General features: G+C 43.5%; 1 protein-coding gene across 3 annotated transcripts in view; it reads right to left on the bottom strand.

The window, feature by feature from the left end:
- ptprz1b (protein tyrosine phosphatase receptor type Z1b) overlaps positions 1-19,153 on the bottom strand; it is a 55,293-nt gene that overhangs the window by 9,803 nt on the left and 26,337 nt on the right. The window contains exons 7-21 of one of the 3 annotated variants that reach the window (XM_052491899.1): positions 19,034-19,153; positions 17,909-18,059; positions 16,488-16,672; positions 15,857-15,983; positions 14,637-15,398; positions 12,828-12,975; positions 3,665-3,756; positions 3,506-3,591; positions 2,680-2,700; positions 2,095-2,191; positions 1,914-1,984; positions 1,617-1,751; positions 1,288-1,419; positions 1,024-1,187; positions 686-821 (exon numbers count right to left, since the gene is read on the bottom strand). The exon at positions 19,034-19,153 is cut by the window's right edge and continues 38 nt beyond it. In XM_052491899.1, the coding sequence (XP_052347859.1) occupies positions 686-821; positions 1,024-1,187; positions 1,288-1,419; positions 1,617-1,751; positions 1,914-1,984; positions 2,095-2,191; positions 2,680-2,700; positions 3,506-3,591; positions 3,665-3,756; positions 12,828-12,975; positions 14,637-15,398; positions 15,857-15,983; positions 16,488-16,672; positions 17,909-18,059; positions 19,034-19,153 (2,427 nt within the window). Of the gene's footprint in view, positions 1-685; positions 822-1,023; positions 1,188-1,287; positions 1,420-1,616; positions 1,752-1,913; positions 1,985-2,094; positions 2,192-2,679; positions 2,701-3,505; positions 3,592-3,664; positions 3,757-12,827; positions 12,976-14,636; positions 15,564-15,856; positions 15,984-16,487; positions 16,673-17,908; positions 18,060-19,033 lie in introns of all 3 variants that reach the window. The other 2 variants (XM_052491897.1, XM_052491898.1) reach the window with 2 other exon arrangements.

Raw genomic sequence — 19,153 nt, 5'->3', positions numbered from 1 at the left:
CCTCCACCACATAAACACACCTCCACTCCACCAGGACATCGTGGATAAACACATACTGCTCCTGAGGACCAGAGAGACATAACACAGAGAGAGACGTTTCACTCACATCACCTCCACCAGGACATCGTGGATAAACACATACTGCTCCTGAGGACCAGAGAGACCAGAGACATCACCTCCACAGCAGACACAGACGCTCTCACATAACACATCACCTCCACCAGGGCATCGTGGGACATCTGCTCCTGAGGACCAGAGACATAACACAGAGAGAGACGTCTCATACATCACCTCCACCAGGGCTGTGGATAAACACATACTGCTCCTGAGGACCAGAGAGACATAACACAGAGAGAGACGTCTCACTCACATCACCTCCACCAGGGCATCGTGGATAAACACATACTGCTCCTGTGGACCAGAGAGACATACAACACAGAGAGAGAGACGTCTCACTCACATCACCTCCACCAGGGCATCGTGGATAAACACATACTGCTCCTGAGGACCAGAGAGACATAACACAGAGAGAGACGTCTCACTCACATCACCTCCACCAGGGCTGGATAATGACTTGATTAGTTGAATCGGCTGTGTAATGCTCGTGCAAAAACCTAAATGTGCACCCCTTGGGTTCCCCGGGACCGAGTTTGGGAAACGCTGCTCCTGTAAGTGTGTGCATTACCTCCGTCTGTACCAGGTAGTTCCTCTGTGTTCTGACGTGTTTGAGGAAGCCCAGTATGTTGACCGTTCCCTGGTCCTGGATCTGTTGCAGCATACTGTCCAGCACGATGTAGGTCCCTGTCCTCCCCACACCAGCACTACACACACAGAACATACTTGTGAGAGAGTCCCACACAACACAACGCTTCCCTTTACAGAAATGAATACTTGGATATTCACCTTCTGCACAAAGCCATTGGATCTGCATACTGTTATTCAAACCTTTCTCAAGCAATATTTTTGCCAAGTCTTTCCCCCTGGTTGCTATTAACCCCCCCTTCCCACACACACCCAGCCCACCTGCAGTGTACAAGGACAGGGCCCATGTCCTGAGTCCTGGCCTGGGACGAGGCCCGTACGAAGGAGATGACAGGCAGGGTGTATTCAGGCACGCCCATGTCAGGCCACTGGGTGTAGTGGTACTGGACCACCGTCCTCTCAGCACAGCCTCCCCTCTGGGAAGCCTGTAGGTACAACACACAGCCGGCAGGGTCAAACAGACTAGAAGCTCTGTGCACTGCAGTGCATCTTCTTCAAGGTGTGTGTGTGTGTCCAGGTAGGTACCTTTTGTGAGGTGTCTCTGACGGTAAAGGTTCTCCGGGTATAGTAGGCCAGGGTCTTGGTGTCTTTTAGGGTCACCAGGAAATAACCGTACTCCTCCTGGTTCTCCATTGGCCAGTACTGGTCACACTTCCTCTGACATCACATAGGGAGAGAGCCTCAGTCACGCAATGGTCAAAACAGTCATATAAAAGTCAGATAAAAACTTCACAAACAGAGTTTTGTTCCATTTTTCTGCCCTGTTGAACCAATGTTTTCTGTTCAAACTGTGTCAAAATAAGACACATCAACACAGTGCCCCACCCTGCAGTCTATCTGTGTGACTAACTGACCCGCCCCTTCTCCAACAGGTTGGTGATCATGACGATGACTCCAACATTCTCCTGCCACACCATCCTCCAGAAGTCCTCTGTGCCAGACTTCAGGGGGCCCTGGGCTGCGATGTAGGCCCTTGTACGCTCAAAACCCTGACAGGAACACACACACACAGATCAATCAATCAACCAATCATCCAGTCAATCTTCCATACTACCCCTAGTCTGTATTTCTATACCAGTCCTCTTTACATAGCGTACGTACATGTTCACTAGTTGAAATAGATAAGAATGATAAGGAGAGGAGCTACTTACATCAACAAAGTTAGCATTGATGTAGTCTCCACCTTCTCCCTCCTCCAGCAGTTTGACTCTGCTGTGGTCATCTAGAACAACAAAGAGGGTTAATGCATAGTGTGTATGTGTATGTCTGTGTGTGTCAGTGTGTGTCAGTGTGTGTGTGTGTGTGTATTTTTAGTTAGTGTGTGTGACGTACAGGCCATGATGTTGATGTATCGGTTCTTGTTCTTGTTGTCTGGGTGGTTGGAGATGTCAGTAGTGATGCCCATCTCCACCGTGCATGACTGCACCTCCTGTCAGAGAAACACACACAGGCACTCAGTCACACAACCCTGAACAATGAATGACCAATACACACACACACACACACACACACACACACACACACACACACACACACACACACACACACACACACACACACACACACACACACACACACACACACACACACACACACAAACACACAGAGCCATTACGAACCAACACACACAACCTGGCCGGTCCCCAACACGCAAGTCCAATTATCAAATAGAAGGTAGCATGCAAGAACGCAACAAACAAGAAAGCACTCAAATACATGACAGCAGACAGTACAGCTACTCAGAGATGTGATCCATGCAACAAAGAAAACACTATCAGTCAATTCCAATGATAGGATAAAGAGAAAAGGTCTTCCTGATTCTGAGGTCAAAGGTCAAAGAATCAGGAAGTCCTGATGAATCAGGATAACATCTTTGATACTGTGTGCATATCTAATCTAACACAAAGGGAGTCTTACCTCATAACACTCTGTCACAATCTAATGGGGGGGTGAGAATGGGAGGTGGAAGGGTGGTGGGGAGGAGAGGGTGAGAATGGGAGGTGGAAGGGTGGTGGGGAGGAGGGGGTGAGAATGCAGAAGGCACAGCGATGAGGGGTTGGGCGACACACAGTGACCAGTCAGTGCAGATACAGAGACACGAGGAACAGCTCTCTGTGTATGTATTTGTCTGGAGGTAGTGGGCATGCCTATTGACAGGGTCACCTACTGATGCACCCAGTTTTGCAAACTGTATGCCATGTTGACACCAAACATTCCATTGGAACGTTGTCTCGGAATGGGTGGTGTGAACATGGCATCAATTAAAATGTCTAAAAGTTTTTTCCAAACTCTGTGTATCTATAGCTATGTACAGGGTGTATTAGAGTAAGGTTACCTACAGAGGCAGTGTAATGTAGTCCCTCACACCCAAACATACAGTACACCCTCAACATGCTAACCCACAACCACAACAGTTACACTGAGACAGATAGGGACATCTAATACACATAGTAACATCTACAGACAGAGACTAAAATGTTGCTCTAACCAATTTACAAACGTTTCTGTTTCAGACAGTGCCACCTTTCACAGGATGCCTCACTTACCAGTAGTGTTGAGTTAGGTTATACTCTGAACAAACATACACTTTTATTGATTAGAAAGGAATAGCTTTAGGAAGCAGTGAGGGTCAAATCTTAACCATGACTACCACACCGTGCCTAGGTGATGTTAATACTGCTGGGGAGCATTAAGAGCGGTATATATCATACATACAGTAGTATCAGGCTGATGTCTCTCTCACCTCAAAATCCTTGGAGAAGGTTTTGGTCTGGTGGAGCTCTGCCACGTGCTTCACAAACTGCTTCACTGACAGCGCCTCGTGCTCTTCTGGAAACACAGACAGGAATGAATGAAAGGACGATGTGTGTGGTGTGTGTGTGTGAGTGTGTGTGAGTGTTACCTGTGGCGGGCAGCAGAGGTGAAGACAGAGCAGAGATGACTTTGGGTGAGGCGGTGTCTTCGGTGAAGAAGTCAACCGTCTGGAAGCAGTTTCTGTTAAACAAACGTTGCAAATAGAAATATAATGAATAAAGCTGACACGACTCCCAATTCTACAGGGCAGACAATCATACCTGCTCTACACAATACATTTCTATCTGAACACACACTGTAAAGCATTTGCTGTAAAATGTGCAGTAACTTGCTGGCAGAAATTAGCCAGTAAGTTACTGTCATTTATTTTAGAGTACAGCTACTGTAATACATTTAACAGTAATTAATTTTACAGTACCAAAAAATATGACTGTAATCTAATTACAGTATATTGTAATTACCCATGCAGTGACATATTACCCAGTATTCTTTGCAAGTTTTCCTTTTTACATTTAGGTAATTTAGCAGGTGCTCTTGTCCTTAGCAACTTACAGTTGGTGTATTCAACCAAGGTTGATAAACAATTCTCAGTCATAGCAAGTAAAAAGCTTCTCCATTACTTGCAATTACAACAAGATTTCTTATGATATATCTCTGGATAGTGCCAATACAATACTGAGATATTTACAGTAACTTGATGACAGAGCAATGAAACATAGTCCGTTGTACTATTCAACTATTACAAAACTACAGTATTTTACTGTGATTACAAGGGATGAGAGCAAGCAGGTTGGCTGTAGGCATTTGCATATGAATTAATACTAGTTGTTTCATATCACTTTCACTTCTAGAGGCCTAATCAAAGGCTTCCAAACTGGCCGTGATTACAGGGCAAAACTAATCAAATAGACATGAGTACATATTCAGCCATTGAAAGACCTGCTTCTAATCCAATCTGTTCCCTATAGATACACTGAACAAAAATATAAACACATGTGTTGGTCCAATGTTTCATGAACTGAAATGAAAGATCACAGACATTTTTCATATGCACAAAAAAATATTTATCTCAATGTGTTTATATCCCTGTTAGTGAGCATTTCTCCTTTGCCAAGATAATCCATTCACCTGACAGGTGTGGCATGTCAAGAAGCTGATTAAACAGCATGGTCATTACACAGGTGCATCTTGTGCTGGGGACAATAAAAAGCCACTCGAAAATGTGCAGTTTCGTCACACAACACCATGCCACAGATGTCTCAGGTTTTGAGGGCGACTGCAGGAATGTCCACCAGAGCTGTTACCAGAGAATCGAATGTTAATTTCTCTACCATAAATCGCCTCCAACGTTATGGAATTCTACAGTACTTCCAACCCACCTCACAACAGCAGACCACGTGTATGGCGTCATGTGGGCAAGTTTTTTTTCGCTGATAACAACAAGAAGAGGTGATGACTTAACAGCCACAGTTTGTCCCATGAATTAACCACAAAAATGTAGGATTAGCTGATAACTACGAAACAAACATTCTGGATATTATAGAGAATCTGGAACTATTCATTGATCAGCATTTTGATGTGCTCGAAAAAGCAACGGATGTATCGATGCGAACAGGAGGAAAGCGGCCGTCTAAAATTCCAAACCTAACATTGGAGGGGGACGTTTGTATTACTGTGTCTCCAGAAGATAGAGCAATGCTTACAAGCATGAGAGAGCAGCTAAAAAAAATGGATCTATTGCCTGGCCTACCGGGGGAGGTTGAGGCCTTTAAACCCGGAATGGATTACAGTAATAAAATGGGAAAAAATAAGAGCGGAAAATAAAGACACTGCAGAGAGGCTACGGTATGATAATAAGACAATGAAAGCCGAATTACATGATCTAAAGTGCAGAAGTATGAGAAATAATACTGTTATACTGGGAATAAAGGATGATGAAAACTATCAGTCTAGGGAGGAAAAAGTCAAGGTGTTCATGAAACGATCCCGGTGGAAACAATTGATTTTCAAAGAGCTCACCGTTTTGGTAGCAGAGTAGATGGACGGCCCCGTCCGATCGTAGCTATGCTAACCCACTACAGAAATGAAAGTCGCCTTGTTACAACAGGATAGGTAATTGAAAACCCCATTCTTTATTAATTAACTATTCGTGAAATAGTGGAGAGATGACGTACCCTGCACCCCAAGTTCAAAAGACTCCGAGCAGAGAAGCAGAATGTTCGTCTAGTGGTCGATAAATGATATGTAAATAATCAAATGTTCAAGGACTTGATGATTACAACGTGGCTGTGAGTGACAGCTACCTCCTATGGAAGTAGTCCCCGATACATATTTGCACCGCATTACACAGTACAAATATGGATTCATTGTTTTTTTTCACATTTGTTTTTTGTTTGTTGCATGAGCGACTTCTTTTGTTTTTATTCATGCATTATGGAACCGTGGACCATGTGGACTTAAAATAAGGTTGGATTTATGGTAATGCAGAATGGGTATGATGAACTTACAGGCTTTCTATTTAGGCAAAATGGAGTTTTGGACTATATGGACGTAATATCAGATTTTGATTTAGGGGAAGACGAGGATGGGTAAGGCTGACCTCTTTTTATGATTTAAAAATAAAAAGTATTTCATTTGAAGATTGGTCATTAGAAATACTAAGACAGTTTTTTGTTTGTTTAATATGATATGTCCTAATTGTAGAGGTCGGGTATATTATGACTTAAAATATGTTATATCGTGTGGCCCTTGTTCGCCGATGTGAATCGGAATGATTCGCTTTTAACATAAAACTTAATGAATAAGAATAGATGTGTTATAGGGCTAGGATAAAGGATTATATCATTTAAAAACCCGCATAGGTTCTCTATTGGAATAGGCCTATACGATCCTGAAATAATTGGCAATACCCCTTTACATTAAAACAATTATTCTCAATATAAAACATGTAAAGGATGATTATTCTTCCGATACACACCGGCAAATGGATGGATTAGGTATTGTCAACAGGGTTGTTGTTTCTAGTGTGTGTGTGGGCTGGTTAACACTGGGACAAAGTGATTAACCTCTCTAGGGGGTGTGGGACGCTACCGTCCCACCTGGCCAACATCCAGTGAAATTACAGAGCGCCAAATTCAAAACCAGAAATAATCATTATAAAAATTAATGAAACATACAAGTATTATACATCGGTTTAAAGATGAACTTCTTGTTAATCCAACCACGGTGTCAGATTTTAAAAATACTTTATGGCGAAAGCAAACCATGCGATTATCTGAGAACAGCGGCCAGCAGACAAATTACAAACAGTAACCAGCCAAGTAGACGAGTAACAAAAGTCAGAAATAACGATAAAATTAATCACTTACCTTTGATGATCTTCATATGGTAGCACTCCGAAGACTCCATGTTACACAATGTTTGTTTTGTTTGATAATGTCCCTCTATGTCCAAAAACCTCCGTTTTGTTGATGTGTTTTGTTCAGTAATCCATTGGAACAAAGTGCGGTCACAGCAGACAGACGAAAAATGAAAAAAGCACAATAAAAGTTTGTAGAAACATGTCAAACGATGTTTATAATCAATCCCCAGGTTGTTTTTGTCATAAATAATCGATCATATTCCAACCGGACAATAACTTCTTCAATAGAAAAGGAGAAACAAGAAAGGCGCGCTCCCAGTCACACTCATGTCTGGAAATGTCCACTGTCCTCTCATTGAAAGTGCTGTTTCTCCCTAATTTCTCAGAGTAAAAGCCTGAAACAATGCCTAAAGAGTAGCCACATGTAGTGGAAGCCATAGAGATCGTGAACTAGGTCATAAGTCTTTGTATGGTGGATAGGCTTTCAATGGAAAAACAGGCATTTCAAAATAATAGCACTTCCTGAATGGATTTTCCTCCTGCCTCCTGATTTTCCTCCTCACCTGCCATATTAATTATGTTATACTCAGACATTATTTTAACAGTTTTGGAAACTTTAGAGTGTTTTCTATCCAAATCTACTATATGCATATCCTAGCATCTGGGCCTGAGTAGCAGGCAGTTTACTTTGGGCATGCTTTTCATCCAAAATTCTGAATGCTGCCCCCTATCCTAGTTTAAGCATCCTGATAGATAATTATGTTATCATGGGACTGCCCATATTTCCCTCTGGCCAAGGGTTTGCCTTAGGACGCAAAGGTGTGCCATGAGTCAGGGAGATGGTCTGATGGTATGGGGAGGGGGGAGGGGGGTTAGTCGGTGGAATATTAGGACAATTGGAGGTTTATGAAGTTGCAGCTACAGTATGCTTAACAGTTCAAATCATTATGGTACAGCTATATGGACGTAATCATCATGATGCTTTTTAATGGTAAGTTTACAAACATTGGTTGTGGTACGTATAATTGAAACTTGGGTATCGTTATGGTAAGTGGGGAAATAAGTATAGCAAGTTATAATTGTAATGGCTTCGCAGATAATAAAAAAAGATACATTTTTACATGGCTATAAGAGAGAATGTAATATATACTGTTTACAGGAAACTAATTCTATAAATATAGATGAGGTTGGGTGGAAAAAGGACTGGGAGGGAGAAATATATTTTTGTCATGATCAAATAAACTGAAAAGGGGTGATTATATTAATTAATACAAATGTTGATCCGATTGTGCAGACAGATCTGCAAGGAAGATGGATTATTTTAAATATTCTATTGGACCAAAAACATATCTGGCTAATTAATCTGTATGGGCCAAATAATGATCCATATTTTTTCAAAAATATATAAACATCCCTTTTTCAGGACCCTGTCTTTCAAAGATAATTAGTAAAAATCCACAGATCGTCACTGTAAAGGTTTTAAACACTGTTTCCCATGCTTGTTCAATGAACCATAAACAATGAATGAACATGCACCTGTGGAACGGTTGTTAAGGCACTAACAGCTTATAGATGGGAGGCAATTAAGGTCACAGTTATGAAAACTTAGGACACTAAAGAGGCCTTTCTACTGACTCTGAAAAACACCAAAAGAAAGATGCCCAGGGTCCCTGCTCATCTGCGTGAATGTGCCTTAGGCATGCTACAAGGAGGCATGAGGACTGCAGATGTGGCCAGGGCAATGAATGGCAAAGTCCGTACTGTGAGACGCCTAAGACAGCGCTACAGGGAGACAGGACGGACAGCTGATCATCCTCGCAGTGGCAGACCACGTGGAACAACACCTGCACAGGATCAGTACATATGAACATCACATCTGCGGGACAGGTACAGGATGGCAACAACAACTTCCTAAGTTACACCAGGAACGCACAATCCCTCCATCAGTGCTCAGACTGTCCGCATTAGGCTGAGAGAGGCTGGACTGAGAGCTTGTAGGTTTGTTGTAGGGCAGGTCCTCACCAGACATCACCGGCACAAACCTACCGTTGCTAGATAGGACTGGCAACAAGTGCTCTTCACTGACAAGTCACGGTTTTGTCTCACCAGGCATGACCCTCCAGCATGACAATGCCACCAGCCATACTGCTCATTCTGTGCGTGATTTCCTGCAAGACAGGAATGTCAGTGTTCTGCCACGGCCAGCGAAGAGCCTGAATCTCAATCCCATTGAGCACATCTGGGACCTGTTGGATCGGAGGGCTAGGGCCATTCCCTCCCCAGAAATGTCCGGGAACTTGCAGGTGCCTTGGTGGAAGAGTGGGGTAATATCTCACAGCAAGAACTGACAAATTTGGTGCAGTCCATGAGGAGGAGATGCACTGCAGTACTTAATGCAGCTGGTGGCCACACCAGATACTGATTGTTACTTTAGATTTTGACCCCGCCCCCTTTGTTCAGGGACACATTATTCAATTTCTGTCAGTCACATGTCTGTGGAACTTGTTCAGTTTATGTCCCAGTTTTTGATTCTTGTTATGTTCATACAAATATTTACACATGTTAAGTTTGCTGAAAATAAACGCAGTTGACAGGGGGGTGTTTATTTATTTGCTGAGTTTATATAATCTAGTGAGTTCACAAGTAACAAAATAATAGTTTATTATTGGGTGAGATTATTATATGGTTTTACGTACCTCAATGGATCGTAAAGGAAATAATTCTACGAACTATTACCCTCAAGCACTTAAGGAGATCACAAAGATCATGAATACTTTAGAACTAGTGGATATATGGAGGTTGCAAAACCCTGACCTAGTGAGATATACACGGAGGAGGCTTAATCAAGCTAGCCGTCTAAAGAGATTAGACTAATAAAGGAAATGTAGGAAGTAGATGATAACAGCGCAGGTAGATGGTAATGGAAACTGTACTATAGAGGCACGAATTAGGTTAGAGGAAAAACAAATAGAAATGGAGGTACTTATTCAAGAACGATTAAGTGTAATCTATTACAAAAATAAAGCGAATTGGATGGAAAATGCTGAGAAATACACGTAATTTTTCTTGAATCTTCACCACAGAAATTCTACCAAACAGATTTTACAGAAACTCGTTACACATGATGGAGTAATCCCTGATTCAACAAATTATATTTTGAAAGGGGAAGCAAAATATTTTAAACATGTTTACTTTCCAGTCTCCTCTATTTCCACTGAAAGATGTTACCTGTAAGGATTTATTTTAATAATAATAATAATGTATAATTAACAAATTTACAGAAAGACTGGTGTGAAGGCCAACTTAGAGAAGAGGAACTTTTTGAGGCAATAAAATATTTTCAGTCTGGAAAAACACCAGGGCTTGACGGTATACCAGTAGAGGTATATCAGACCTTTTTTGATGTACTCAAAGATCCATTATTAGCATGTTTTATTACTCTTATACAAGTGGTAAACTTTCAGGTACTCAACAAGAAGGTCTGATTTCATTACTACTAAAACAGGAACCAGGTGGTAAGTATAAAGATCCAGTCCATTTAAAAACTGGAGGCATCTAACACTTCAATGGTGTGATGTGAAAATCCCGGCGAAATGCATAGCATTTAGAATAAAAAAGGTTATACCAGATAATGTTCATCCTGAAAAGACAGGTTTTTTACCTGGACAATATATTGGACATAATATACGACAATTACTTGAAACAATTGAACATTATGAAACATTGAAGATACCAGGTCTGGTCTTCATAGCAGATTTTGAAAAGGCGTTTGATAAAGTATGATTATAATTGATATATAAATGCCTGGAATACTTTAATTTTGGTGAATCTCTTATACAATGGGTTAAAGTTATGTACAGCAACCCCAGATATAAAATGGTAAACAATGGTTACTTCTCAGAAAGTATTGAGCTTTTAAGAGGAGTAAAACAAGGCTGTCCGTTGTCTCCATATCTATTTATTATGGCCATTGAAATGCTGCTATTACAATTAGATCCAACAAGAACATCAAGGGGTTAGAAATCCAGGGGATAAATAAAAAGTGTCAATGTATGCTGATAACTTTTTTCTTAAATCCGCAATCTGGATCCCTGCTCAGTCTCATTGAAGAACTTGATTACTTTTCCAGCCTCTGGATTAAAACCTAATTATGACAAGTCTACCATATTATAATAATAATAATATATGCCATTTAGCTGACGCTTTTATCCAAAGCGACTTACAGTCATGTGTGCATACATTCTACGTATGGGTGGTCCCGGGGATTGAATGTATTGGATTGTTAAAAAAGACAATGTTTACACTACCTTGTAGTTTACCAATAAAATGGGCGGATGGCGAAGTAGACATACTTGGTATTCACATCTCAAAAAATATAAATGATCTTACCACAATTAATTTAAATAGAAAGTATTAGATAAGATAAGATAATAGATAAGATTCTGCAACCATGGAGAGGTAAATAGTTGTCTCTTTATGGAATAATCACATTGATGAACTCTTTTGGTCCTATCACAGTTTACTTACTTACTCTTGGCATTGCCTCCTCCAGATCATTCATTTTTAAATCATATGAGCAAAAACTATTTCATTTTATTTGGAATGCTAAGCCAGACAAAATTAAATGTGCCTATTTATATAATGAATGAGTTTGGGGGGCTAAAATTATTAAATATTAAAGCTTTAAACCTCTCACTAAAAGCGTCACTCATACATAAGTTATACTTAAACCCAAAATGGTTCTCCAGTAGGTTATTAAGAAATTTTTCAGTTTTTGATTTGTTAAAAAAGTTTGAAATATCCAATAAATGTCGTTCCACTTCATGATTGTGTCCCACTTGTTGTTGATTCTTCACAAAAAAATACAGTTTTATATCTTTATGTTTGAAGCCTGAAATGTGGCAAAAGGTCGCAAAGTTCAAGGGGGCCGAATACTTTCGCAAGGCACTGTATGTTAAATATATATGTAGAAAAATATTTAATTAAATTTTTCTTTTTTTACAGCTAAGATATTTGTCCTCCGAAGAGGGGGGGTGGTGGAGGGGTTAGGTAGGGGAAGGAATAAGCTATGGACAACGAACACAATTGCATTTCATCAATGAAAATTTAATTGCACAGATGCTGTGACGAGATCCTGAGGCCCATTGTCGTGCCATGCATCCGCCGCCATCACCTCACGTTTCAGCATAATAATACATGATTCCATGTCACAAGGATCTGTACACGATTCTTGGAAGCTGAAAATGTCCCAGTTATTCCATGGCCTGCATAATCACCAGACATGTCACCCATTGAGCATTTTTATTTTATCTTTATTTAACCAGGCAAGTCAGTTAAGAACATATTCTTATTTTCAATGACGGCCTGGGAACAGTGGGTTAACTGCCTGTTCAGGGGCAGAACGACAGATTTGTACCTTGTCAGCTCGGGGGTTCGAACTCGCAACCTTCCGGTTACTAGTCCAACGATCTAACCACTAGGCTACGCTGACGCCTCAACATCCCAGCATGTTTGGGATGCTCTGGATCGCCATGTACGACAGCATGTTCCAGTTTCCGCCAATATCCAGTATCTACGCACAGCCATGGGAGAAGGAGTCGGACAACATTCCACAGGCCACAATCAACAGCCTGATCAACTCCATGAGCCAGAGATTCTTCTCACACAATATTTCACCAGAATGCACCATAATTAATACTGTAAAATACATTTACAGTATTTTACTGTGCATTTCATAGGTTTTGAAATTATAGAAAGGTCTTACAGTGTGCTGTAAAACAAATGCACGGTATTTTACTGTGGATTGTACAGTAATCTACTGTATTCCGTTTATACAGTAAATGACTGATAAAATTACAAAACTGATAACAGTGCAGTGTGCTAATCGTACCTCCAGTAGATGAGGATGCCCACCAGGACCAGGAGACAGATAATGGTGAGGGTGGATACCACAGCCAGAGGGACCACTGTCCTCTTCTCCCTCTCAGCAACACTTCCCACCATTTCTACCCTTGACTCATGGCTGCTGTTACTGATCTCTGGGGGGGGGGGAGGAAGAATCGGTTACTATTTACAGAATTGTATGCACACGCACACACCCTGAAATTAAAGAAACATCCTTTATTTCAATCAGTAGGAAATCTGTTACCACATCATTGAGTACAAATACCATAATCATATTTCCTCTCATACGCAAGGAAATCTCATATTACTCTCCAAATAACACCACCTAACCCGTCACCACGATTGGAGATTCCTGAGTGTATGTTACCTTTCCTCAGCTCTTCCACAGCCCTGCTGTCAGGGAGAACAGGGACACATAGATCTTCACGTGGGATGCTCTGGATCGACATGTACGACAGCGTGTTCCAGTTTCCAATATCCAGTAACTACGACCAGCGCTGGGCAGCTCCACTAGGACCTCTCCACCTCTATCTCCAGACCCACTAGCCTCCCCCAGCACCACAGACCACTGAAGATTGGCACCTGCTCTGTCCACCTCGGACACACCACTACCAGTCTCACTCTCAACGTAGAAGATGGAAGAAAGCCCCCCTAAGTCACCACTGCTCTCTTCCTGTGTCTCTCCCTCTGTTGCGTCCATGGCTGAGGCCAGTGTGAGTGAACTGTCTCAAGGGAAAGTGTTGCCCCTCTCGGCCAGCCCTGACCTAGGGTGACCCCGTCCCCGTAGAGGTCAGAGCCGGACCCACTGATGTCTGTCTGTCCAACCTGAGAGGTCACAGCCTGTCTGTCCGACCTGGAGTCCTCTTCAGAGGGGCAGACAGAGGGGGAGAGGGTTGTGTCTTATTCGGAGGGGGTGACAGACAGCTAGAGGGTTGGTGTCTCTTCTGAATGGCTGAGAGAAGGGTGCAAGGTGGTGTAGCCCCCTTGAAGAATCCTCTTCAGAGTGGGAGACAGAGGGGTATGGGGCTGGGAAGTTGAGAGGTTCTGTGGGCTGCTGAACCCAAGTCCCCTTCTGAAATCTGGTACTGACTGGAACAGAGAGGCCTGTCTGGTCAGACTGAGTGTGAAAATAAGCACTAAACTGAATACTTAACAACACACCAGACCACCAGTGAGGAGCATAAGAACCACAGAGTCTGAGTGGTTATACAAAGCAGCCACCAGAGGGCAGACTGGAGTCAGGGAGGAGCCACCAGGTCACACATAGCAAGGCGGGTAAAGAGTCCCAGAAGAAGACATAAGATGTGAATCTGTATGATTCAGGGGAAGGAAGACAGACTGGCAGAGGAATACCCACCACCGCTGGGTACCGGTAGGAGACATGGATCTCTGAAGTACCAGTGTGAACCAGTATGAAGCGCCGGGCAGCCAAAGGATGAGAGAGAAGTTGAAAAGGGCAGATCACTATAGACAGACACAAAGAGCCGGACTGTTACAGCACATCACCAGCGTAACCACCACCAGCCAGTAGAGCGCCAGTCCCTTCACCACCATCATCATCACCATCGTAGGTCTAAGCGGCAATATCACTATCCTTATCAACAGCACAGCAGCAGAGAGGTACAGGTCACACAGCCATCATACAACCATCAAACAACCGCGTTATACAACCATCATTCATCCATCAAACAACCACCACGCAACCAAACAATGTAAGAGTGCACTATACAGTGCCACGCTTTGGCAACAGGAGGAGAGGCAAAGGCATAAAGGTCATGTGTAATATGTTTCTTACCGGTGAATATGGGCTGGGTGGTGAGCTGTAAGACCTTGACGAGGCCTGAGGTAGTGGAAGTGCCGTAGGCCGGTGAGAGGGAGTTGCTGGGACTTGAAGTCCTGGGTCTGATCCAGGGCACAGAGGGGGTTGAGGTTACAGAAACCGGGGTCTGTTGAAAAGGGGTGGCCCTTGTCACTGTGCTAACTCTGTTATCAGGCCGCCTGGAGGTCAAAACCAAGCCCCTGTCCTCTCCTTTCATTGTGACTTTAGGTCTGGCAGTAACAGGACTGAGAACTCTATAATCCAGTGTTTTGTTCAGTGTTGTTTTAGATGGCGTAGTCGTAAACTCTAAGGCAGTGGTGTTGACAACGTCCTCGTAGTAAACATCAGTGACCACCATGCCCCCCACCGGAGGGGTGTACATATCACTCTCTGGGGGTAGCAGGCCGATACCGGAAACGTCAGGTTTCTGGGCAGCGGAACCACGGTTTTGGTTCCGGATCTGCTGAGGCGACCACGTCAATGAGGCCTCCTCTGTGATTTGCCGGCGGACAGAAGGCGGGCTGGTCGTCCGGGAGACGGGAATCAGAAAGCCTGGCTGGTCGGTCACCATGGTGACCCAGGTGGCGTTCTTGCCGTTGGAGGCGGCGCTGGTGAAGGGGCGGTGCGGAGGGATACGCTGCTTCTTCTTGTCCTTCCTGGTCTGGTCCTTCTTGGGCTTGTCCATCCTGGACTGGTTCACAGGGTTCTGGTCGATCCGGTTCTGGTCATCTCTGGTCCCTGGTGGTACAGGCACAGAGCTCACTTGGGAGGCAGCAGTGGTGGAGGGCTGGTCAGGGAAAATCTGCTGGCGATCCTCTCTGGTTCTGCTCTCTTCTACTGGGTTCTGGTCTACTTGTTCCAATATATCCTCAGGTTCTGTATTGCCTGGATCAGACTCAATCTCTGGAGAAAAGAGAATGGGTATATATATATATATATATATATATATATATATATATATATATATATATATATATATATATATATATATATTAGACAACTGTTATCATGATGCTATTTTGATAACTTCCGTACTTACTTTCAAGTCTGTTAACCTAAGTTCTTTACTCTCTCATATGAATCTCAGTGGAATAGGCTAACGATGGACACAGATTCATCTTTAGAATCTGATCTCTCACGACAGCCTGAACACTAAAACGTTTGGTTGTGGGTGCTGAGATTATAGCTGGTCTCACCCGGGTCCTCCTGAGGCATGTCCACTATAATCTGGTCACTCCAGCGTCCCGTCAGGCCATTGGTGCAGACAGCTACCACCTGGACCACATAGCTGCTGTTGGACAGGAGACCGGGGATGATGGCCCCCTGAGAGAGGGTGAGTGATCCGTAACATGTCAGTCAACTCATCAATGCATCAGCCAATCGCACTCATCAATAAGTCAGCCAATCACTGTAGCGACAGTCAGTTACTTGTCTCAGCTTTCTTTCACCCTATTTAACAGATGAGATTGATTTCTGATTAACATGCAATGCTATCGATTTGTGTGAGAAGGCACATTAGGTCAGGTGAATACAAACCATTGCACACAACAAAAACAATCACAGCTGTATTGATATTGTATCGTGTACACCTCTGGCCAGATGGATTACAGGTATTTTTGGGGTTATCACTATGGCAACAGTCTCCAGGAACAACACACTATTTACATCTTACAGTCATTCAGAAAATAATCATAAGAGAACAAGCGAGAGAGAGCGAGAGAACGAGTGAAGGAGAGAGACAGAGATGACCCACAGACAGACAAGTAGTGTTCCTTGAAGCACTGACAGGTATGTAACAGTGGCTGGATAAGTAGACAGGTGTTTTACCACGTCCTGGTCACCGTCGGTGCGGTACTCGTGTTTGGGCTGGTTCTGGTCCTGCAGCCGCTGGTATGTGACAGAGTACCAGTCGATGGTGGTGTCATACACCACACGGGGGCGCTCCCACATCACCATGATGGTAGTGTCGTTCTGGGCATCCGCCTGCATGTTCTGAGGCGCCGAGCTGCACACTGGAGAAGACAGAAAAATTAGGTTAGATTACGTCCAATATAATCTCTGATGATAACATATGTATGTTTGTGTCTGGTTATCAACGTTGTCAGATTGCTAAAAATGGACATATTCCCACGGGGGACGATGGGATATTGGGATTGAGCTTTCCTAAGGAAAACGTGTAGGTAGACAACGATGTCTCTCTTAGAGCAACACTAGAAGAGGGAAAGGAAGAGGTGAAGGGAGACATTTTGGATATAGATATGGAAAGGGGATAGATATCCATTCTTTTAGCATTTAGCATTTATGAACAGACATATTTCAATTTCCAAAAAGAGAAAATGTTAAATAAATTGCTCCACTGAAAGAGGGGGAATTACAAAGTCAGGTTTCCTAGCAACCCAGAGTGCTTATTTGGGTGAGAAAGAGTGAGAAAGAGAGAGAGGGAGGGAGAGGGCTTTTGATGAGCTGCACTCGAAAGACCTTGGGAGTATGCTCTAAAACATCACGAAACACTGAAAATATAGGAGAATCTCAATTGCAGACTCCTCGCGTCCTGCTCTCCGTTCTCAAAACCCATTGGAGGAGAAGGTCCCAGGGGCAGGACCTCTGGCTTTCTCATCCAATGGGTTTTGAGAAGGAGATGAGGAACGAGGAGTCTGCCATTGAGATCTTCCCTATGTGACTGGTTACAAGACCGGGGGCTTTTTGGCGCTAGTTCCTACTTCACGTTATGGCCTGTTAGTGTTACAGTACAGCTCAGTGTGAGTGTGTCTGAATCATCATGCTATGGTTTTACAAAGGTCACGTATGGGAGAAGAGAGGAGCCAGGAGTAGGGTCAGCATCTGGTAGTTAGGGTGGGTGCTAAAGGTTAGGGGTCAGGTGTTGGGGTCAGTGGGTAGATAAGGGTCAGGGGTCAGTCATTAAAGTAAAACAGGTACATACTATAAAAGAGAACATCCTCTGTCCCTGTGTGAGAAAAAGATGAAGATCAGTTAGAGTTAGGGGTTAAACGTAAAGGTTTAGAGGTCAGGGGTTATAGGTTAAGGGTACATGCTAGGAGTGAGGACCTCCTTCTTTGCCAGTGTAAGGTGAGGGTGAGGATTAGTGGTCTAGGGTTAGAGGTTAGGGTTCAGGGTATAGCCTACAGGTACGAACTGGGGGTGAAGACCTCGACTGTGCCTGTGTAGAAGAAGTGTGAGGGTCAGGGGTCAGAGGCTCAGGTTCAGGGTTCAGAGTTACGGATACATACTGGGAGTGAGGACCTCCTCTGTTCCAGTGTAGGAGGAGAAGACCTGGCCCAAGAACAGCTGCTGCTGCTCCCTGAAGTTATTCTGCAGGTAGTCCATCAGCATCACATAGCCTGCCTGCTGCATGGTCATCACCTCACAGAACACCTCCAACTGAGAGGGAGAGAGACATAATATGACATTTGTAATGTCCTTACTCTTTAGGAACTTCTGGGAGTGTAATGTTTACTGTTCATTTTTAATCGTTTATTTCACTTTTGTATATTCACGTGCTTTGGCAATGTTAACATATGTTTCCCATGCCAATAAAGCCCCTTGAATTGAATTGAGAGAGAGAAAGACATTGAGAGAGAGGGAGAGAGAAACTGAGAGAGAGAGAAACTGAGAGAGAGAGAGAGAGAGAGATGAGAGAGAAAGAAATTGAGAGAGAGATGTGAGATGTGCATTCATTTTATGTCTTGTGTGCTTCCCCAAAGTAGCACTACGACCTTTAAATGGTTAAGAGTCATCAGCTTGTTTCTGCCGCTACCTTACTTCTCCCTTCCTAAAACGAGCAGGAAGTGGAGGGGAAGTGGGAAGGTCCTCCCCTGTGGAGGGGGAGTTGTTGTCTCTGTAGTGTCTTCCCGCTCCTACTGCTACTGCTGCTGTAGTGAAATATAGATATTTTGTGTGTGTGTGTGTGTGTGTGTGAGTGTGTGTGTGTGTGTGTGTGTAAGGTCTGATAGTGGAGGGTTTAAAGGATTGTCATGGCAGAAATCAGGGAGACTGCGGCTCTATTTTCGTGGTGTCTTTGAGAGGCTGAGATCTGTGCCCACTGAGTATTGATGCCCACGTCACTTCGCGTTTTGCCAGCACACACACACACACACACACACACACACACACACACACACACACACACACACACACACACACACACACACACACACACACACACACACACACACACACACACACACACACACACACACACCCCTGTTCTCCTGCTCTTCTCTGTTCCTCACACTTGGGAAGCTGTCTCACTGTATGACATCATCGCGACACTGCCTCACTGTATGACATCATCACGTGTGTGTGTGTGTGTGTGTGTGTGTACCCCCACGTTTATGTTTGTGTGTGACACTCACCTGTGTCTCAGAGATGGGCACGGTGTGTTTGAAGACGATCCACTCCACCGTCTCAGAGCAGGGCGGGGAGGTGAGGGAACCGTTGTACATGTAGTATTTATCAGTAGAGTTAGGGAGCAG

Source organism: Oncorhynchus keta, chromosome 33, assembly GCF_023373465.1.
Source record: "Oncorhynchus keta strain PuntledgeMale-10-30-2019 chromosome 33, Oket_V2, whole genome shotgun sequence".
Classification (NCBI taxonomy): domain Eukaryota; kingdom Metazoa; phylum Chordata; class Actinopteri; order Salmoniformes; family Salmonidae; genus Oncorhynchus; species Oncorhynchus keta.
The sequence above is the reverse complement of the archived record's forward strand: the minus strand, read 5'-3'. Positions and strand labels throughout refer to the sequence as shown.